Consider the following 24,259-nt stretch of genomic DNA (forward strand, 5'->3'; position numbering starts at 1 on the left):
CTAATCTCTACAAGTTTGTATTTGTTTCTTTTATTTCTGTTTAACACTTCTTTTAGTTTTTAAGTGCATCTATTGTGAATCTTATTTAACTGTGAGTGGTTAGCATTTCCCTAGTGGTTAGCTTGCGTTAGCTAGGTCACACTTTTTTTTTTTAAATAGTTTATTTTGTTACTGTTACTATTGGTCTAATACTTCTGTTAGTTTTTCAGTGTAACTGTTGTTCACTTTTGCTCATTATTTTACTCCTGTGTGAATCTTAGGAGTGGTTAGCATTTTCGTTAGCGGTTACCTCACGCTAGCTTGGCTGCACTCTTGAATTTTCTGGTGCACAAAGTACACTACTTTACACTTTGCATTAATCCTGCGTGATGCTGGCAGAGAGGGTGGCTCTCTCAGAGAGGCGTGTCCATAAGCAAGAACAGCTTCTTAGCTCAGTGGAGTTCGATGTTACGGGCACTCCAGACGAGGTTAGTGTTGGGCCGGCTAGCGTGCCCATCAGCATCAGCCGAGAAACGCCAGCTGTGGATGACTGCTTTTGGACTGTGGTTAGGCAGATGAAGGCACGTAGGGCTTGGTGCCCGGTTGCAGTACCCTGATCATACTTGCCACTGCGATCCTTGGATATGTCTGTTGTTAGTTCTTTGAGCCCACAGCCGACTTCCATTCCTATTGCCAGGCTGAAACGCCAGGCTTTAGTGATAGGGGATTGTATCACCCACAAAGTCAGGTTAAGATTAAGATTAAGATGCCTTTTACTGTCATTGAATAAAATTCACCTTGTCTAGCATAAAACCTCATACAACAATTTAATACAAAGGACAAAAATACACATTCAACGATATACACAGAGAATACAGTAGGCAAAGAAATGCAGCAGGGACTATCAAAAAGTGCGGTACGCATAGCAGCTCTATAGATAAAAGTGCTGTGTGCATGACAGTTCTATAAATAAAGTGCAATGTGCCAGGAGTTACAGACCCTGTAAATAAATAAATAAAGCAGGCCAGATATACAGTGAGGAAAATAAGTATTTGAATTAGGGGAGGTGATGGTCTAGTGGCTAAGGTGTTGGGCTTGAGTCCAGAAGATCATGGGTTCAAGTCCCCACCTGACTGGAAAATCACTAAGGCCCTATTGCTCCCGGTGTGTAGTGAGCGCCTTGTATGGCAGCACCCTGACATCAGGGTGAATGTGAGGCATAATTGTAAAGCGCTTTGAGCGTCTGATTCAGATGGAAAAGCGCGATATAAATGCAGTCCATTAACCATTCACCATTTCACCCTGCAGTTTTGCAAGTTCTCCCACTTAGAAATCATGGAAGAGTCTGAAATTTTCATCTTAGGTGCATGTCCACTGTGAGAGACATAATAAAAAAAAAAAAATCCAGAAATCACAATGTATGATTTTTTTAAATAATTTATTTGTACATTACTGCTGCAAATAAGTATTTGAACACCTGCCAACCAGCAAGAATTCTGTCTCACACAGACCTGTTAGTTCTTAATTAAGAAGCCCTCTTATTCTGCACTCTTTACCTGTATTAATTGTGCCTGTTTGAACTTGTTACCTGTATAAAAGACACCTGTTCACACACTCAATCAATCACACTCCAACCTGTCCACCATAGCCAAGACCAAAGAGCTGTCTAAGGACACCAGGGACAAAACTGTAGACCTGCACAAGGCTGGGATGGACTACAGGACAACAGGCAAGCAGCTTGGTAGAAGACAACAACTGTTATGATTATTTATTAGAAAGTGGAAGAAACACAAGATGACTGTCAGTCTCCCTCGGTCTGGGATTCCATGCAAGATCTCACTTTGTGGGGTAAAGATGATTCTGAGAAAGCTCAGAACTACACAGGAGGACCTGGTTAATGACCTGAAGAGAGTCACAAAGATTACATTAGTAACACATGATGCTGTCATGGTTTAAAATCCTGCAGGGCAGCAAGGTCCCCCTGCTCAAGCCAGCACATGTCCAGGCCCGTTTGAAGTTCACCAGTTACCATCTGGATGATCCAGAGGAGGCATGGGAGAAGGTCATGTGGTCAGATGAGACCAGAATAGAGCTTTTGAATAGAGCAACCTCCTTCCCTCAGTAAGAGCATTGAAGATGGGTCATGGCTCCATGATTTCTAAGTGGGAGAACTTGCAAAATCGCAGGGTGTTCAAATACTTATTTTCCTCACTGTACTGAATGCATAATTACAGTCCCTGAAAAAGTGTGTGTGTGTGTGCATGTGTATGTGTGTGTGCATATGTGTGTGTGTGTGTGTGTGTGCATATGTGTCTATGTGTCAATAACTACAGAGTGGTGGGGTGTATATGAAAAACTACAAGGGGGGGGGGGGGCAAGGGCTAATAGCTCTGACAGCCCTAGGAGAAAAAAAATGTCTCAGTCTATTTGTAGTGACCCTTATATTTCTGTACCGCTTGCCTGATGGAAGCGGTACAAACAGTCTGTGGCCCAGGTGACTGGGGTCCGCATCGATAGATTTGGCCCTTTTCTTGACACAACCCTCATAAATGGAGTCCAAGTCTGGCAACAATGCCCTGTGCTGTCCTCACCACCCGCACCAGACTCTTCTTCTCCTGGGCCATTCAGCTACCGTACCACACAGTCACACTGAGGCAGAGGATAAGTATAATAATTTATAATTTAATTAGCTTATAATGCGCCAAATCACAGCAAAAGCCGTCTCAAGGTGCCTTACATAAAACAAGTCAACATAAAATTGAATAAATAATTAAAAATGAATAAAAAATTCAAATACATAAATAAAAACAGAAGTAAAAGAATAAAACAAATAAAAATAAAAACTATCCATAAGAAAGAGAATAAAAATAGGTTTTGAGTCTTGACTTAAAAATGTCCACGGACTCAGACTGCCTCACGGTCGCAGGAAGACTGTTCCACAGGGTGGGTGCACAATATGAAAAGGCTCTTTGACCTGCTGACTTCTTCTTCACCCTGGGAACACAGAGAGGTCCCACATCCTGCGACCGCAAAGCGCGGGCCGGCACGTAGAGTTCCACCAGATCAGCCAGATAAGATGGTGCCAGTCCATGAACAACTTTATAAGTCAATAACAATGTTGTGTGTTCGGGGGGTGTGGCTGGACATTTTGGTGTTCTTTTCTTTTCTTTGCTCTCCAGGTGGTATGAAAACTGATTTGTCTGTGGAGAAGGTGCTGGCTGAAGAGTCCTTCACCCTCATCAACATCATGTGCAGCACCTGTGGATGGTGCTCACATGCAACCTTAAAGACTTTCAGCTGAAGCAGATAATTGGATGGCGTTCTGCATTTAAGCCATGTGTGATTCAAGCAGAATTGCCGGGAACTCGACCTTGTGATGTTCGTTTGTGAGACGCTGAGGACCACGCCTGTGTTTGACACATCATGCCTGTGAAGCAGGAAGGGTGAGGGACACATGCTGTCAGCACACATCAGAGGTGATTAATTGTTTGACTACTTGTTGATAGTAACTTGGTATTTTGTTACGCAGTAGATTTGAATTGTGATGAGAATTGTGCAGCTTGCTTCTCACTGCTGTGGCGTGCGGACAAGTGATCCTCCACCTGTTGTGAGAGGCTGCTCATTTGCATAAAGCTTAAAATACAGACCTAAATGTGTTGCTGATAGTGTGTGTCTTTTGAAGGATATTGGTTGTAACTGCTGACTTACCTCACCTCTTCTATCCTTCACAGAGAGTTGGTTTGTCGTGTCCACCTGGGGGGTGTTTGGCGGTAACAGTGAGTCCAGAAGTGCCGGGCTTCGATCCTTTTGGGCGCTGGAGAGCGTGCCAGCCTTCACTCCACCAGAATGACACTGTTTTAGTTTCTACACTTTGTTTAGCACCAGAGGGTGACTCAATAAATTGTTTTTGTTATTGGAACCGCTTTCTGGTTATTTTAGCGCTGGGTTCCGTCAGACGCAGGTCCGCTCCTCAACCCGCGTCGACACATAACAAACAAAACCTTAAAATCTGCTCTCACAGAGACAGGGAGCCAGTGAAAAGATGCCAAAATGGGTGTGATATGTTCAGACCTTCTGCTACGTGTCAGAAGTCTGGCAGCAGCGTTCTGAACCAGCTGAAGACCCCTAATGCTGGACTGTGGTAACCCTGAAAATAGAACATTACAATAATCTAGTCTAGAAGAAATAAAAGCATGAATCAGGGTCTCAGCATCAGCCATGGACAGGATGGGGCGGATCCTCGCTATATTTCTCAGATGGAAAAAAGCAGTCCTAGTAACAATCCTGATGTGGAGGTCAAAAGACAACGTGGGATCAAAAATTACCCCAAGGTTCCTCATTTTGTCCGTATGATGTATGACACAGGAACCCAGGCTGAGCGCCAGCTGGTCAAACTGATGCCGATGTCTCGCTGGACCAAGAACCATCATTTCAGTCTTATCAAAGTTTAAAAGTAGGAAGTTACTAGACATCCAACTTCTCATTGATAGAAGACAGTCCTCTAGGGATTTTATGGGAGTGAGATTTCATAGTGAGATTTCATAGGATGCTCTCTATTGTGGCCCTGTAAAAGTTAGCCAGCAGTCGGGAGGATAGTCCAGCACGTTTCAGTTTCCTGAAGAAGAAGAGCCTTTGTTGCACCTTCTTCACCAGATGGGAGGTGTTCATGGACCAAGTCAGATCAGATGTAATATGGAGGCCCAGAAATTTGATGTTATCCACATGCTCCACCACTTCTCCGCCTATGAGGAGGGGGACGTGGTCCGTTTTCTTGGCCCTCCTAAAATCCACAATGACCTCCTTGGTCGTCCCTGTGTTCAATGTCAAATTGTTAACTGAACACCAGCCGCTGGACCTCCTCTCTGTAGTGGGTCTCATTAATATCTGAAATGAGACCAACTACTGTGGTGTCATCTGCAAACTTCACAACTAGTTCCTTTCTCTCTGCTCAAACTCTCTCATCACTGCGTTAAAAAAAGGACATAAGTCCTGCTCACAGACTGATTGCCAGAGACAGGACATGTCCACATGAAGTATAACTCCAGACAACTTCACATTTACTCACGAACGGTTCGTTCGCGCGCATCTCCCGGTCACAGGAGGAAAGTTGAACTATAACAGAACTCAGAGCGCAGACCTGGAGCTCAGCACAAGAACAAATATAAAGTCAGAGTGCACAGTCTGGCTGCAGCCAAACTGTGCACTCTTGATTCCTCTGTGCAGAGAACCTGTAGGCTGCATTCTCACCTTCTCTCTGCCCCCTGCTGCACGCACCTGATGCAGACATTCCTGCGTCGTCATGACGCAACAGGAAGCAACTCAAAGTGGGCCCGGTGTGAAAGTGACTTTTGGTTGTGCAAGTAACTTTTTTTGGTGCAAGTAATTGTTTGTTACTAGCACCAGTGCAAGTAGGTTAAAAAATGTATTTCGACCCCTGCCTTTCATTGCTATGCTGATGATACTCAGTTATACATGCCAATAAGTGCTGGTCATCTCATCCACATAAAATCTTTAGAAGATTGCCTTGCATCAGTGAGAAGCTGGATGTCTAGAAACTTCCTACTTTCCAACCCTGACAAGACTGAAATGATGGTTCTTGGTCCAGTGAGATTTCAACATCAATTTGACCAGTTAACGCTTAGCCTAGGCTCGTGTGTCATTTATGACACTGACAAAGTGAGGAATTTTTGATCCTACGTTGTCCTCCACATTAGAGATATTACGAGGACTGCTTTCTTCCATCTGCAAAATACAGCTAAGATTTGTCCCATCCAGTCTATGGCTGAAGCTGATTGGACTACTGCAATGTTCTATTTTCTGGTTTAGTGCAGTCCAGAATCAGGGGTCTCCATTTGGTTCAAAATGTTGTTGCCAGACTTTTAACACGAAGCAGAAAGTTTGACCACATTACACCCATTTTCTTCAGAAAAATGCTCTGTATAAATGAGCAGTACTGTGACACATTTCTGCACTGATCTGTGTATAACTTGTGTACAGATCGGCGGTTTCTGCACTGATCTGTGTATAACTTTCGTACAGATCGGTGGTTTCTGCACTGCAGTCTTCCGTATTATGGCCTGATGCCTCGTTTCTATTGGACAGCGTGACGCTACGTCACAGCTCACGAGCGGCAAAAGTTGGATTGGGTTGAACTTTGACCGCGTCAGCCTGTCGACAAGCGACAATGTGCGCTCCCGGCAGAAGCGTCGCTTTAGGTCGGTTTTTGACGCGACGCTTCTGACGTGTCTAAAAAGTGATGCGTCTCATTGAAAATAATGCTCTTTAGACTGATTTGTGACGCCTCTGCAGCGTCCAAAGCGTGTGATTGAAAGGTCCTAAACTCCACAGGTTCGGTGTGGGAACATTTAGTCCTGGATAGAACCTGACAGGAAAACAGTGACAACAAAAACGGGAAATACAACCAACCTGAAAATGCACCTTAAACATCAAAACCCCATCCAGTTTTCTCAACTGAAACAAAAACTGCAGACGGACGTGGAGAGGGAGACCCCCCCCGAACAGTTTGTTATTTACCCAACAATACAAATATAAACAAGACAGTCAAATGTCGCACACTCAAACACTGTTAGTCATTTTATAGTTAAAGAGATGGAGCTAAAAACCTAGCGTTTGGTAGGATGCCATCTCATTATATAAGCGGAACATAATGGTCTCAAAATAATGTCCACAATAACAGAGACCTTACTGATTACCGTGATATTTTCTTATTGTGTCAGGCAGCTCAATCAGTACATCCATAAACCTCCTCTTTGACCTACCTCTTCTCTTCCTGCTGTCTGGTGGCTCCATCCTCAGCATACTTCTCTCTATATACCCTGGGTCCCTCCTCTGCACACACCTCTCTGACTTTGTCTCCAAACCGTCCCTCTGACATACTCATTCCTATAACTGCAAGCTCACCCTGACGCAGCGGATTCAGCAGACATATCAAATATTTTTAACATCTTTAGATTTACCGTCTGTAGGCACTGAGCAGAAGAACACAGGCAGAAATAACCCAGGAAATATCAAGACTAACCGCAAAGGAGGTGATGGAGATCCAGCTGAATGGCACTAAATGAGGTGGGCTTCATAGATAATTGGCAAAGCTTCTGGGGAAAACCTGGTCTTGTTAGGAGAGACGGCATCCATCCCACTTTGGATGGAGCAGCTCTCATTTCTAGAAATCTGGCCAATTTTCTTAAATCCTCCAAACCGTGACTATCCAGGGTTGGGACCAGGAAGCAGAGTTGTAGTCTTACACACCTCTCTGCAGCTTCTCTCCCCCTGCCATCCCCTCATTACCCCATCCCCGTAGAGACGGTGCCTGCTCCCAGACTACCAATAACCAGCAAAAATCTATTTAAGCATAAAAATTCAAAAAGAAAAATAATATAGCACCTTCAACTGCACCACAGACTAAAACAGTTAAATGTGGTCTATTAAACATTAGGTCTCTCTCTTCTAAGTCCCTGTTGGTAAATGATATAATAATTGATCAACATATTGATTTATTCTGCCTTACAGAAACCTGGTTACAGCAGGATGAATATGTTAGTTTAAATGAGTCAACACCCCCGAGTCACACTAACTGCCAGAACGCTCGTAGCACGGGCCGAGGCGGAGGATTAGCAGCAATCTTCCATTCCAGCTTATTAATTAATCAAAAACCCAGACAGAGCTTTAATTCATTTGAAAGCTTGACTCTTAGTCTTGTCCATCCAAATTGGAAGTCCCAAAAACCAGTTTTATTTGTTATTATCTATCGTCCACCTGGTCGTTACTGTGAGTTTCTCTGTGAATTTTCAGACCTTTTGTCTGACTTAGTGCTTAGCTCAGATAAGATAATTATAGTGGGCGATTTTAACATCCACACAGATGCTGAGAATGACAGCCTCAACACTGCATTTGATCTATTATTAGACTCTATTGGCTTTGCTCAAAAAGTAAATGAGTCCACCCACCACTTTAATCATATCTTAGATCTTGTTCTGACTTATGGTATGTCTGTAAGACAATCCTGCAGTTTAGCTAATTGGTGTGTGTCCTCTGGCTTCATGGATAGATAAAGCTGGGTATCATCTGCGTAACAATGAAAATTTAAGCAATACCGTCTAATAATACTGCCTAAGGGAAGCATGTATAAAGTGAATAAAATTGGTCCTAGCACAGAACCTTGTGGAACTCCATAATTAACTTTAGTCTGTGAAGAAGATTCCCCATTTACATGAACAAATTGTAATCTATTAGACAAATATGATTCAAACCACCGCAGCGCAGTGCCTTTAATACCTATGGCATGCTCTAATCTCTGTAATAAAATTTTATGGTCAACAGTATCAAAAGCAGCACTGAGGTCTAACAGAACAAGCACAGAGATGAGTCCACTGTCCGAGTCCATAAGAAAATCACCCACTATAATTATCTTATCTGAGCTAAGCACTAAGTCAGACAAAAGGTCTGAAAATTCACAGAGAAACTCACAGTAACGACCAGGTGGACGATAGATAATAACAAATAAAACTGGTTTTTGGGACTTCCAATTTGGATGGACAAGACTAAGAGACAAGCTTTCAAATGAATTAAAGCTCTGTCTGAGTTTTTGATTAATTAATAAGCTGGGATGGAAGATTGCTGCTAATCCTCCGCCCCGGCCCGTGCTACGAGCATTCTGACAGTTAGTGTGACTCGGGGGTGTTGACTCATTTAAACTAACATATTCATCCTGCTGTAACCAAGTTTCTGTTAGGCAGAATAAATCAATACGTTGATCAATTATTATATCATTTACCAACAGGGACTTAGAAGAAAGAGACCTAATGTTTAATAGACCACATTTAACTGTTTTAGTCTGTGGTGCAGTTGAAGGTGCTATATTATTTTTTCTTTTTGAATTTTTATGCTTAAATAGATTTTTGCTGGTTATTGGTAGTCTGGGAGCAGGCACCGTCTCTACGGGGATGGGGTAATGAGGGGATGGCAGGGGGAGAGAAGCTGCAGAGAGGTGTGTAAGACTACAACTCTGCTTCCTGGTCCCAACCCTGGATAGTCACGGTTTGGAGGATTTAAGAAAATTGGCCAGATTTCTAGAAATGAGAGCTGCTCCATCCAAAGTGGGATGGATGCCGTCTCTCCTAACAAGACCAGGTTTTCCCCAGAAGCTTTGCCAATTATCTATGAAGCCCACCTCATTTTTTGGACACCACTCAGACAGCCAGCAATTCAAGGAGAACATGCGGCTAAACATGTCACTCCCGGTCCGATTGGGGAGGGGCCCAGAGAAAACTACAGAGTCCGACATTGTTTTTGCAAAGTTACATACCGATTTAATGTTAATTTTAGTGACCTCCGATTGGCGTAACCGGGTGTCATTACTGCCGACGTGAATTACAATCTTACCAAATTTACGCTTAGCCTTAGCCAGCAGTTTCAAATTTCCTTCAATGTCGCCTGCTCTGGCCCCCGGAAGACAATTGACTATGGTTGCTGGTGTCGCTAACTTCACATTTCTCAAAACAGAGTCGCCAATAACCAGAGTTTGATCCTCGGAGGGTGTGTCGTCGAGTGGGGAAAAACGGTTAGAGATGTGAATGGGTTGGCGGTGTACACGGGGCTTCTGTTTAGGGCTACGCTTCCTCCTCACAGTCACCCAGTCGGCCTGCTTTCCCGGCTGCTCGGGATCTGCCAGGGGGTAACTAACGGCGGCTAAGCTACCTTGGTCCGCACCGACTACAGGGGCCTGGCTAGCTGTAGAATTTTCCACGGTGCAGAGCCGAGTCTCCAATTCGCCCAGCCTGGCCTCCAAAGCTACGAATAAGCTACACTTATTACAAGTACCATTACTGCTAAAGGAGGCCGAGGAATAACTAAACATTTCACACCCAGAGCAGAAAAGTGCGGGAGAGACAGGAGAAGCCGCCATGCTAAATCGGCTAAGAGCTAGTAGCTATGCTAAGCTAGCGGATTCCTAAAAACACGCAAAGTGAATAATGTGTAAATAATTTAGAGGTGATTCAGCAGAAGGAGTGCTTTAGTTAAGGCACGTAAAGATTATACTGGGAAACAAATCGTAATCTAGATAACTAGATCAATCTAACTGCGCAGATTAAACAGCTAACAGATACAGAAAAACACCGCTGTGCTCCGGAACAGGAAGTGATACAATACCGCAGTGAGAGCCAACCACCAGTAGAGGCAAGCAAGAACTTTTAAGATTAGGCTTAAAACTTTCCTTTTTGCTAAAGCTTATAGTTAGGGCTGGATCAGGTGACCCTGAACCATCCCTTAGTTATGCTGCTATAGACGTAGACTGCTGGGGGGTTCCCATGATGCACTGTTTCTTTCTCTTTTTGCTCTGTATGCACCACTCTGCATTTAATCATTAGTGATCGATCTCTGCTCCCCTCCACAGCATGTCTTTTTCCTGGTTCTCTCCCTCAGCCCCAACCAGTCCCAGCAGAAGACTGCCCCTCCCTGAGCCTGGTTCTGCTGGAGGTTTCTTCCTGTTAAAAGGGAGTTTTTCCTTCCCACTGTAGCCAAGTGCTTGCTCACAGGGGGTCGTTTTGACCGTTGGGGTTTTACACAATTATTGTATGGCCTTGCCTTACAATATAAAGCGCCTTGGGGCAACTGTTTGTTGTGATTGGTAGGGCTTCCTTGAGCAGCCTGGTAGGAATGGGGTCTAATAAACATGTTGATGGTTTGGATGAAGTAACTAATGAAAATAACTCAGACAGAACAATTGGAGAGAAAGAGTCTAACCAAATACCGGCATCACTGAAAGCAGCCAAAGATAACGATACGTCTTTGGGATGGTTATGAGTAATTTTTTCTCTAATAGTTAAAATTTTGTTAGCAAAGAAAGTCATGAAGTCATTACTAGTTAAAGATAATGGAATACTCAGCTCAATAGAGCTCTGACTCTTTGTCAGCCTGGCTACAGTGCTGAAAAGAAACCTGGGGTTGTTCTTATTTTCTTCAATTAGTGATGAGTAGAAAGATGTCCTAGCTTTACGGAGGGCTTTTTTATAGAGCAACAGACTCTTTTTCCAGGCTAAGTGAAGATCTTCTAAATTAGTGAGACGCCATTTCCTCTCCAACTTACGGGTTATCTGCTTTAAGCTACGAGTTTGTGAGTTATACCACGGAGTCAGACACTTCTGATTTAAAGCTCTCTTTTTCAGAGGAGCTACAGCATCCAAAGTTGTCTTCAATGAGGATGTAAAACTATTGACGAGATACTCTATCTCACTTACAGAGTTTAGGTAGCTACTCTGCACTGTGTTGGTATATGGCATTAGAGAACATAAAGAAGGAATCATATCCTTAAACCTAGTTACAGCGCTTTCTGAAAGACTTCTAGTGTAATGAAACTTATTCCCCACTGCTGGGTAGTCCATCAGAGTAAATGTAAATGTTATTAAGAAATGATCAGACAGAAGGGAGTTTTCAGGGAATACTGTTAAGTCTTCTATTTCCATACCATAAGTCAGAACAAGATCTAAGATATGATTAAAGTGGTGGGTGGACTCATTTACTTTTTGAGCAAAGCCAATAGAGTCTAATAATAGATTAAATGCAGTGTTGAGGCTGTCATTCTCAGCATCTGTGTGGATGTTAAAATCGCCCACTATAATTATCTTATCTGAGCTAAGCACTAAGTCAGACAAAAGGTCTGAAAAAGCCATCTAAAAAGGTAATTATTTGTCTTGTTTACATTGTCATGGCTAGGTAAAACAATTGTGTGTTCTTTCCTTCTTGTGTGTAGCTGTTAAAGTATGTTTATAACAGATTTAACTTGTTAGAATCCTTCAGACGAGCTGCACTCTAATGCGATCCGCTGACGTCACCACTCCCTCTGTTCACGTCTTCTTTACTCCACTTGACGAGCTGCACGTCGTGTTGGAGATTGGATCGATTTTTAAACATTTCAGCTTGTCAAGTGGAGTAAAGAAGTGAACACAGGGAATGGCTGAAGGTGGAGCGGTCCTCTGTGAGTCAGGAAGTGATTACAGGCGTTTTCAACGGCCAATTTTCAGAGAAAATGATTGATCCGACATGGCACTGTATTCCCTCTGCCACTGTACTGAAGTGAACTTCTTCGGTGAAACGAGATGAGTGTGCACGTGCGGAGGAGGGAGGGACAGAGGGGGGTGTTGAGCCTGGTGATGCAAGCAGGAAGAACTAGACATGAAGGCATCTGATTGGTTTTTTGAGAGCACATCGCGGGGCTTATAGTGGTCAGAGTTTTATCGATCCTACAGCTGCTACAGACGTCCGATTTTTTTCGTTCCTTTTTCTGAATACATAAGTATTGACGAATGATAGGATAGATGGACCATTTCACCCATTATAACAAAAAGTGTTTCTGAACAGAGTTACCTACCCTAGCTTTAAGAGCACACTGAAGCTCACTGATGTTCACCCTAATACGCTGAGCTCCTTGAAATATTTTGGGCATGCTGAAAATTTTAAACGAATGCCAGCATATGACTCATAAGTTGACATAAGTTGAAGGTAAATAATGTGATTGTTGGCACACGTTTCTTGTAGTTTACTCATAAGTCTAAATCCGTCCATTAACGCTGGCCACTAATTGGCTGAAACCTGCAGTCCTCATGCAGACATTCACACAGGGAGTAAATATAAAGTCTGACCTGTTCGCTTCAGTCAGATCATCACAGCCTGATGGACACATAAACGCATAAAGCTCCTGATTTTGGAAAAGGACGTCGGAAAATACTTTAGTTCCATGTTATGGCTGAAACGTAGCGTTTTAAAGCAAGTCTCTCTGTGGTTTTTATGCTCCAGGTGCGTTTCTCAGAGGATGCCGGTGTCGCGCTCTGAACACACAGAAGCGCTGTGATGATTTAAACCAGGGGTCGGCAACCTTTGAGACACTGAGTGCCAATTTCAAATTTTCTAGTCAACGAGTGTGCCACTATCAACAATAATGGTAAAAATGACACAAACTACAGGAATACATTCAACAAATTCAAAGCAAACAGCAACGTATTTAACTAATCAGTGTGGGCTGAGACTAAAATGAATCATAGGCTATGTCTCAATTAATATATCTTGCCTACCAGTCAGTGTGATCCTGTCCTTGCTTTTCTTGGCTGAGCTTTTTTCTCTGGGGTTTGTAGTTTGTCACTTTTAATTGTAAACATGCCTCAGAATGGTCCGTCGTCAAACGGCTGCGGATGGGGCTAAGCACACGTTTCATGTGTGAAAATACCTGCTCACACAGGTATGTTGAGCCGAACACTGACAAGAGGGCCAATGCAATGTTCTTGAGACAGCTGACCTTCTCTGGTGCAGACGTCCAGCATGCGAGGATGCAGGCTCCGTGCTGTTGCACAGGGGTGGATTCCAGCTGCTTTCAGAGCTCTGCAAACTTCGTCACCCACAGTGATGAACTCTTCAGCTCTATCAGCTGCATCTCCACATCCTGTACATCCATCCAGTCGATCAAAGCTGCGTCCAGGTCATGTCCATCAAAGCTGTCAGGCTTGATCAAGAAGGAGAACATCGGACCGCACCGTTTAAAATCCACAAAGCCGGTCGTGAACTCCGCCTCCAGCTCACGCATGTATTCGGCTATTTCAGCGGTGCTGATGTTGCGTTGTGAGGACAACTCCCTCAAGTGTCGGAAGTAGCGGAAGGTGGACGCAATGTCAGCTGAGAATACTGCAAGCTTGGCAACAAAAGCAGCCCATAGGTGTTCACAGGAAACATTTATTTCTGTATGTATGTATGTATGTATTTATTTATTTATGTTCATTGTTAGTTGCTTTTATATTTTCTGTTGTGTTTCTATTCAGGTTCTTTTTGTCTCTTTCTCTAAAATTGTATATAATAAGTATATATTGTATATAATAATCATTAGATTATTAATATATAAACAAAAATAAATTTAAGGAATATTACAATTTGAAAACAAATGCACCCGAACGTGATGACGGCTGCAATTGCTAAATGCTAAGTTTTAACATTGAAAATGCCATAGACATGCTAACGCGTTAGCATCGCTCCAGTTTTTAAGTTATAAAATACATCTATCAACTGTTTCAGAAGACCATAACAGGTCAGTTTAACATAAAAAGGTAAATAATACTCACACACGTGTGCTCTTTAGGGTTTTAGCGGGGGAAAATTAAGCAAAAGAAAGAAAGAATAAACGAAGCAATAGTTCGAAGCACTGCTTCAATCTGCAAACCACTGCTTCAATTGGTTCAAGGTTCAAAGCAAAGCTGCGCTGCAGAAAAGTTGATTACGGACCCGCTGCAGGGTCTGTAATCAATGTAGAGAAATGATCATTTTCCTGACAAACACCCGCCAAAACAACGGCCACTCTGAAGGACCGATAACAGAATCGTTAAGCACAAAGCTTATTGATGTCGGTGGATCAAATCATTTCTTAACGATACCCGAAAGGAACCGGTTCTCGATACCCATCCCTACTTGTAACGCTATCAGGTAACTTTGATTTTGATGCACGCTAGGCTAATTTTACACATGGGTCTCTGGGAAAGTGGGCGGGAGCTGGGTGCAGGGCGCTGTGCAGCGAATGCGGTTGGAAGATCGTGCTGTCACTCAGACATTTTTTTCTTTTTTCTGCTGAAGCTGGTTCAGTGTTGTGCTTGCCAGTGATTATGCCGCCGCGTGCCATAGGTTGCTGACCCCTGATTTAAACTTTTAAAGTGCCAGTTGACCACAATCAGGTGTGATCAAATAAAGTGCTGTAACTCTTTAAACTTTTAAAGCGCTGTCACTGTCAGAGTGATCATCAGACAACCCGATCGATTAGGTGCGATCAGACCTGAATGAAGGACTGCGTCTCTTGAACCTTCTAAAGCGCAGTCCTTGATGGTGAGCTGCTGGTGATCACATGGATCACTTCATTCAGGTCTGATCACACCTGATTGCAGTCAACTGGTGCTTTAAAAGTTTAGCATCACAGCGCTCCATTCATTCACGGCAGCATTTCCCACAGCCAGTCAACTCATCAGCATTCTGTACACAATGAAAATGCTCCACCAAGATAAAAAATGAAAATAAAATAAAAATAAAATGTTAAATTACTCTGTTTATGACCCGCACCAAAACATGCAGTACCGACCTGAACCACTGGGTGGAAACGGGGCTGTCGGGATACGCTGGTTAATCGTCAACATGTGACAGCCACATTAATTTTTCAGATGTACGCCAACGTATGCCAGAGTTTTTAATACGGTCAGCATACGCAGGCTAAATCATCAAGGTGTGACAGGGCCTTAAACTATTAGTTGCCACAATCCCACCAACCCCCAGTCCAGCGGCCAGTCCATGCAGTCAGTTTCTGCTCCCGCTCAGTACAGCACTCACAGTACCTGGGATGAGGCTGGCTATGATGTCCAGTAACTTGTTAGTGGGCCCACAAATTTTTAAGATGTGCCAGAGAGTAGAAATAAGTCTCTCCTTTCTTTGATCTGTGTGAGTGTTTTGTGTTAATTCCAACACTTCCTACCAAAAAAGGCTTTTCTGCAGACTGGAGGTTCACCTGCACGCCCAGATGCTGTTCAGCATCAGTCCAGTCACTTAGGAAAACGTTTTGTTTCAAGTCAGTATTTAGCATCATTACACAGAGTCTGTGCATTACCAAGATGTAGAGTGCATCCTCTGAACTCTTCTCGTACTCTTTGATGGTTGAGAACACTGACAGAACAAGACAGGAGAAGACCAGGAGGAACCTGAGGACAGAAAACAGATCAGAAAACTGAAAGAGGAATTTTGTCTGTTATAATCAAAATCCATTATACGTATAAAACGTATAAACCATTAAATGTTTGGAACGTATTAGTTACAGTCAGTATGGGCAAAGATAGAGGGGAGGCCGTGGTGGCACTGGAACTCCCTGAAATCTGACTGGACCCACCATGTCACGGCACGTCTGGTTGAAAAGAGCGAGCTGCATGTTGAAATCGGTGACACATATTGACTGCTAGTACTCCTGTACAGTAATTGCCGCTGTGTACCACAAAAACCCACCTTAGTAAAAGAAGAAAAATAATCGAGCCAGATTTGAACCTGAATACGTCGTCTGAACGACAAACTCCTAATGACACCAAAGTTATATCGGTGAGTAAACACCAGAAATGGGGTCCAGGTTGTTAAAAGCAGCATTTCTCCTTTAATACATGCGTGTGCGCGTTGTGTGTACACGTGTGGGTGTGTGTGCATGTGCGTGCAAGTGCACGAGTACGCATACACAATTACATAACAAATAACTAAACTGAATGATCACAGAACAAAGACACAAAGAGTGACACTTTGTTCTGGGCGCTGAAAGAACAGGGGGCTGTGGCTGCAAACAGCAGCAGTTGAGATCTCTGGACCCGCGACTCACAGCTGGAGAACATGTACCATGTTTTGAAGGACACGACATTACAACTCTTCACCGTGAGGCGCATGCGTGTTCCTGCTGTCCTCACCTGGAAATACAGAAAAACATATATCACCTTTGCCACGGGCTGGAGCGGCCGCTCAACGCGCAGAGTGGCAGGCTGCTCCATGTGAAAAGGACCATCTGATCAGGTGTACACTCAACTGGCAATCAATCAATCAATCAATTTTTTTATATAGCGCCAAATCACAACAAACAGTTGCCCCAAGGCGCTTTATATTGTAAGGCAAGGCCATACAATAATTATGTAAAACCCCAACGGTCAAAACGACCCCCTGTGAGCAAGCACTTGGCTACAGTGGGAAGTAAAAACTCCCTTTTAACAGGAAGAAACCTCCAGCAGAACCAGGCTCAGGGAGGGGCAGTCTTCTGCTGGGACTGGTTGGGGCTGAGGGAGAGAACCAGGAAAAAGACATGCTGTGGAGGGGAGCAGAGATCGATCACTAATGATTAAATGCAGAGTGGTGCATACAGAGCAAAAAGAGAAAGAAACAGTGCATCATGGGAACCCCCCAGCAGTCTACGTCTATAGCAGCATAACTAAGGGATGGTTCAGGGTCACCTGATCCAGCCCTAACTATAAGCTTTAGCAAAAAGGAAAGTTTTAAGCCTAATCTTAAAAGTAGAGAGGGTGTCTGTCTCCCTGATCTGAATTGGGAGCTGGTTCCACAGGAGAGGAGCCTGAAAGCTGAAGGCTCTGCCTCCCATTCTACTCTTACAAACCCTAGGAACTACAAGTAAGCCTGCAGTCTGAGAGCGAAGCGCTCTATTGGGGTGATACGGTACTACGAGGTCCCTAAGATAAGATGGGACCTGATTATTCAAAACCTTATAAGTAAGAAGAAGAATTTTAAATTCTATTCTAGAATTAACAGGAAGCCAATGAAGAGAGGCCAATATGGGTGAGATATGCTCTCTCCTTCTAGTCCCCGTCAGTACTCTAGCTGCAGCATTTTGAATTAACTGAAGGCTTTTTAGGGAACTTTTAGGACAACCTGATAATAATGAATTACAATAGTCCAGCCTAGAGGAAATAAATGCATGAATTAGTTTTTCAGCATCACTCTGAGACAAGACCTTTCTGATTTTAGAGATATTGCGTAAATGCAAAAAAGCAGTCCTACATATTTGTTTAATATGCGCTTTGAATGACATATCCTGATCAAAAATGACTCCAAGATTTCTCACAGTATTACTAGAGGTCAGGGTAATGCCATCCAGAGTAAGGATCTGGTTAGACACCATGTTTCTAAGATTTGTGGGGCCAAGTACAATAACTTCAGTTTTATCTGAGTTTAAAAGCAGGAAATTAGAGGTCATCCATGTCTTTATGTCTGTAAGACAATCCTGCAGTTTAGCTAATTGGTGTGTGTCCTCTGGCTTCATGGATAGATAAAGCTGGGTATCATCTGCGTAACAATGAAAATTTAAGCAATACCGTCTAATAATACTGCCTAAGGGAAGCATGTATAAAGTGAATAAAATTGGTCCTAGCACAGAACCTTGTGGAACTCCATAATTAACTTTAGTCTGTGAAGAAGATTCCCCATTTACATGAACAAATTGTAATCTATTAGACAAATATGATTCAAACCACCGCAGCGCAGTGCCTTTAATACCTATGGCATGCTCTAATCTCTGTAATAAAATTTTATGGTCAACAGTATCAAAAGCAGCACTGAGGTCTAACAGAACAAGCACAGAGATGAGTCCACTGTCCGAGGCCATAAGAAGATCATTTGTAACCTTCACTAATGCTGTTTCTGTACTATGATGAATTCTAAAACCTGACTAAACTCTTCAAATAGACCATTCCTCTGCAGATGATCAGTTAGCTGTTTTACAACTAACCTTTCAAGAATTTTTGAGAGAAAAGGAAGGTTGGAGATTGGCCTATAATTAGCTAAGATAGCTGGGTCAAGTGATGGCTTTTTAAGTAATGGTTTAATTACTGCCACCTTAAAAGCCTGTGGTACATAGCCAACTAACAAAGATAGATTGATAATATTTAAGATCGAAGCATTAAATAATGGTAGGGCTTCCTTGAGCAGCCTGGTAGGAATGGGGTCTAATAAACATGTTGATGGTTTGGATGAAGTAACTAATGAAAATAGCTCAGACAGAACAATCGGAGAGAAAGAGTCTAACCAAATACCGGCATCACTGAAAGCAGCCAAAGATAACGATACGTCTTTGGGATGGTTATGAGTAATTTTTTCTCTAATAGTTAAAATTTTGTTAGCAAAGAAAGTCATGAAGTCATTACTAGTTAAAGTTAATGGAATACTCAGCTCAATAGAGCTCTGACTCTTTGTCAGCCTGGCTACAGTGCTGAAAAGAAACCTGGGGTTGTTCTTATTTTCTTCAATTAGTGATGAGTAGAAAGATGTCCTAGCTTTACGGAGGGCTTTTTTATAGAGCAACAGACTCTTTTTCCAGGCTAAGTGAAGATCTTCTAAATTAGTGAGACACCATTTCCTCTCCAACTTACGGGTTATCTGCTTTAAGCTACGAGTTTGTGAGTTATACCATGGAGTCAGACACTTCTGATTTAAAGCTCTCTTTTTCAGAGGAGCTACAGCATCCAAAGTTGTCTTCAATGAGGATGTAAAACTATTGACGAGATACTCTATCTCCCTTACAGAGTTTAGGTAGCTACTCTGCACTGTGTTGGTATATGGCATTAGAGAACATAAAGAAGGAATCATATCCTTAAACCTAGTTACAGCGCTTTCTGAAAGACTTCTAGTGTAATGAAACTTATTCCCCACTGCTGGGTAGTCCATCAGAGTAAATGTAAATGTTATTAAGAAATGATCAGACAGAAGGGAGTTTTCAGGGAATACTGTTAAGTCTTCTATTTCCATACCATAAGTCAGAACAAGATCTAAGATATGATTAAAGTGGTGGGTGGACTCATTTACTTTTTGAGCAAAGCCAATAGAGTCTAATAATAGATTAAATGCAGTGTTGAGGCTGTCATTCTCAGCATCTGTGTGGATGTTAAAATCGCCCACTATAATTATCTTATCTGAGCTAAGCACTAAGTCAGACAAAAGGTCTGAAAATTCACAGAGAAACTCACAGTAACGACCAGGTGGACGATAGATAATAACAAATAAAACTGGTTTTTGGGACTTCCAATTTGGATGGACAAGACTAAGAGACAAGCTTTCAAATGAATTAAAGCTCTGTCTAGGTTTTTGATTAATTAATAAGCTGGAATGGAAGATTGCTGCTAATCCTCCGCCCCGGCCCGTGCTACGAGCATTCTGACAGTTAGTGTGACTCGGGGGTGTTGACTCATTTAAACTAACATATTCATCCTGCTGTAACCAGGTTTCTGTAAGGCAGAATAAATCAATATGTTGATCAATTATTATATCATTTACTAACAGGGACTTAGAAGAGAGAGACCTAATGTTTAACAGACCACATTTAACTGTTTTAGTCTGTGGTGCAGTTGAAGGTGCTATATTATTTATTCTTTTTGAATTTTTATGCTTAAATAGATTTTTGCTGGTTATTGGTAGTCTGGGAGCAGGCACCGTCTCTACGGGGATGGGGTAATGAGGGGATGGCAGGGGGAGAGAAGCTGCAGAGAGGTGTGTAAGACTACAACTCTGCTTCCTGGTCCCAACCCTGGATAGTCACGGTTTGGAGGATTTAAGAAAATTGGCCAGATTTCTAGAAATGAGAGCTGCTCCATCCAAAGTGGGATGGATGCCGTCTCTCCTAACAAGACCAGGTTTTCCCCAGAAGCTTTGCCAATTATCTATGAAGCCCACCTCATTTTTTGGACACCACTCAGACAGCCAGCAATTCAAGGAGAACATGCGGCTAAACATGTCACTCCCGGTCCGATTGGGGAGGGGCCCAGAGAAAACTACAGAGTCCGACATTGTTTTTGCAAAGTTACACACCGATTTAATGTTAATTTCAATGTCAATCTGAATGTCACGTCAACCACATGAGCTACAGTCCACATGACACGGTGCCTCTCCATCAATGTGCCGCTCACTGGACACTTGTGCAGGGCCGGCTGGACACGGAGCAAGCAGATCATGATAAGTGGTAATAAGTGCACACTGCTTCATTCATGTCATTTCATGACTGTACATCTATGACCATGGGTCACCTACAGATGAACAGACGGCTCATACTTGTATTGTCCGCTTGATAAGAGGGATTCAATATTAGAAATTGCAGTGTTGTTTTATAGTGTGTAGTTTTTTTCCCCCACAGCAGCAACATTTGCAGACGGGGGGGGGGGGTGCTCGCAAGTCACAGGTGGGGAACACCTGTAGTGGCTGGCAGAATATGACATTGCCTAACTACACCATGAAGCGTGGACGTCAGCTTGCTACGTGGGAATAAATTAAAAACATATCACTTCAATTTATACATTTACTTGCCCATCAAAATAAGCGAACTTCGTCAAGTATTTTTTTCAGTGCACACATATGCAGTTACACGAGGAACCTCATCTCGACAGACTTATCTGTCAAAATCAAAATGTATTAATTTATATAGCGCCAATTCACGACAAAATCGTCTCAAGGCGCTTCACAACATAAAAAACAATTAAAAATTTAAAACACAATAAAAACAACCATAAAAGAAAGACAGCAGTAAAAAAATACAAGATTAAAAACACATCATAACACTAATGATAAAACAGGGAAAATAAATGAGTCTTTAAACGTGATTTAAAAGTCTCCACAGTGTTCGACTGCCGAATGTGTGCTGGCAGATCGTTCCACAGAGCTGGAGCACGATAGGAAAAAGCTCTGTGACCGGCAGACTTCTTATTTTACCCTGGGAACACACAGAAGTCCTGCACCCTGAGAACGCAGGGCCCGAGCTGGTACATAGGGGCTTATCAAGTCAACCAGATAGGGAGGTGCAAGTCCATGAACAATTTTATAAACTAAAATCAATACTTTAAAATCCGATCTTGCAGAAACAGGAAGCCAGTGCAGGGACGCCAAGATTGGCGTAATGTGGTCAAACTTTCTGCTCCGTGTCAAAAGTCTGGCAGCAGCATTCTGAACCAATTGAAGACCCCTGATCCTGGACTGCGGTAAGCCAGAGAATAGAACATTACAATAGTCCAATCTAGAAGAGACAAACGCATGAATCAAAGTCTCAGCATCAGCCATAGACAGAATAGGACGAATCCTCGCTATATTTCGCAAATGGAAGAAGGCAGTCCTTGTAATGTCTCTAATGTGGAGATCAAAGGACAACGCAGGATCAAAAATTACTCCAAGGTTCCTCACTTTATCCGTATGATGTATAACACACAGACCTAAGCTAAATGCTATCTGATCAAATTGATGCCGATATCTCGCTGGACCAAAAACCATAACTTCAGTCTTATCAGAATTTAAAAGTAGGAAGTTACTAGACATCCAACTTCTTACTGATGCAAGACAATCTTCCAAGGATTTTATGTGAGTATGATTACCAGCAGTTATTGGCATATACAATTGAGTGTCATCAGCATAGCAATGAAAAGGAATCCCAAAACACCGCAATATATTCCCGAGGGGTGCTACATAAAGAGAAAAAAGCAAGGGGCCCAAAACGGATCCCTGAGGAACCCCAAACTTCATGTCTCTACGATCGGAGGAGGTTCCATTACACAATACACAGTAGGAACGACTGGACAGGTACGACGTCAACCATGCAAGAGCAGTTCCAGTAATCCCAAAGTGATTCTCCAGCCGATTGAATAGAATATGGTAATCCACAGTGTCAAATGCAGCACTAAGATCCAGCAGCACCAGGACTGTAGTGATATCCGAGTCCATTGCTCGCAAAAGGTCATTTACTACTTTAGTAAGTGCTGTCTCTGTGGAGTGAAATTTTCTAAAAGCAGACTGCAGTGGCTCAAAAAGATTATTCTCAGTGAGGTAGTCCACGAGCTGTCGCGAGACCACTTTTTCCAGGATTTTAGAACAAAACGACAGATTTGATATCGGTCTATAATTCTTCAATACACTAGGGTCGAGATTAGATTTTTTAAGTAATGGTTTGATCACTGCAGACTTAAAACACTTAGGAACAGATCCAGAAGTTAATGAGAGATTTATAATTTCCAGCACAGTTGGTCCAAGAATGGGCCACAGGTCCTTAAACAGATTTGTTGGTATAGGATCAATTAAACAGGTTGTGCTTTTAGTAGACGTCACGAGCTTCATCAGTGCGCCTAGCGAGATACCATCAAAATCTGTAAATCTGGATACCACCTCAGTGGGTGCATCCACCTCCACAGCAGTATGCAGTGGTTGGGCCAAAGCCTGCTGAGATATACTCAACCTAATATCCTCAATTTCCTTCTCGAAGTAATCCAAGAAGTCCTGTGCTGAGAAAGGAGAGTGAATAACAGGAGGCTGTCCATGAATAAGAAGTGCTACAGTTTCAAACAAAAACTTGGAATTATGCTTATTTTTATTAATCAAATCAGAATAATAGGCACGCTTTGTAGCCAGTAGTGCCTGCTTATAATCCAAGACAGCATCTCGCCATGCAAGGTGGAACACCTCTAACTTAGAACTACGCCATTTCCGTTCAAAACCTCGAGCCTTCTGCCTAAGGTCACGCAGGTAACCATTAAACCAAGGTGGGTATGCCTTGGGAAGGCATGTCCTCAAGAGAGGAGGCGCAACCTTGTCCAGTGTGGCCTTGAGCGCTGAGTTCAAGCCATCCGCAAGACTATCTACTGATTGAATATTCTCTAACCCCGAGGCCAAAATTTCAGGCAGTCTGGCTTCGAGTTCTATCATAATTGAAGGAGTAATGCGTCGCCGCAAAGAAAGACAAGGCTTTCGATCCACTAGGTGCGGCAACATAAATGCACACCTAACAAATGAGTGGTCAGAGATCACAGAGCCAAGAGGCAAAATGTCAATGTTTGTGACAGCAAGGCCACGTGTGAGTACCAGATCAAGGGTATTTCCACTAGTATGTGTTGAATCCTGAATACATTGCTGGAATCCCAGCGCATCCACAAGTTCCATAAATGACTTACAAAGGGGATCAGAGGGCTTATTTATGTGAATATTAAAATCACCAATAATCAAAATGTTGTCCACACTAGCTGACAGGCCAGAGATGAATGCACCAAATTCATCTAAAAATTCAGAATATGGGCCAGGAGGCCTATAAACAGTGACAACATGGCATGACTGACTTCCATACTTCTGACCCTGACAATATGTAGCATCATGGGCAGAGCGGAGAGTCAGATGCTCAAACGAATTCTATTTATGCCCCCCGACAGTCAAGAAGGTAAACTTGGATTTATAGATCAATCAATCAATCAATCAATCAATTTTTTTATATAGCGCCAAATCACAACAAACAGTTGCCCCAAGGCGCTTTATATTGTAAGGCAAGGCCATACAATAATTATGTAAAACCCCAACGGTCAAAACGACCCCCTGTGAGCAAGCACTTGGATACAGTGGGAAGGAAAAACTCCCTTTTAACAGGAAGAAACCTCCAGCAGAACCAGGCTCAGGGAAGGGCAGTCTTCTGCTGGGACTGGTTGGGGCTGAGGGGAGAGAACCAGGAAAAAGACATGCTGTGGAGGGGAGCAGAGATCGATCACTAATGATTAAATGCAGAGTGGTGCATACAGAGCAAAAAGAGAAAGAAACAGTGCATCATGGGAACCCCCCAGCAGTCTACGTCTATAGCAGCATAACTAAGGGATGGTTCAGGGTCACCTGAACCAGCCCTAACTATAAGCTTTAGCAAAAAGGAAAGTTTTAAGCCTAATCTTAAAAGTAGAGAGGGTGTCTGTCTCCCTGATCTGAATTGGGAGCT

General features: G+C 42.8%; 1 protein-coding gene across 1 annotated transcript in view; it reads right to left on the reverse strand.

Annotated features, from left to right (window-relative positions):
• Nucleotides 1–24,259, reverse strand: part of LOC117504783 (potassium voltage-gated channel subfamily KQT member 2-like) — a 344,945-nt gene that overhangs the window by 273,635 nt on the left and 47,051 nt on the right. The window contains 1 exon segment of the mRNA XM_034164283.1: nt 15,620–15,710. Coding sequence (XP_034020174.1) covers nt 15,620–15,710 — 91 coding nt within the window.

This window comes from Thalassophryne amazonica, chromosome 3 (assembly GCF_902500255.1).
Source record: "Thalassophryne amazonica chromosome 3, fThaAma1.1, whole genome shotgun sequence".
In the NCBI taxonomy this organism is placed as follows: domain Eukaryota; kingdom Metazoa; phylum Chordata; class Actinopteri; order Batrachoidiformes; family Batrachoididae; genus Thalassophryne; species Thalassophryne amazonica.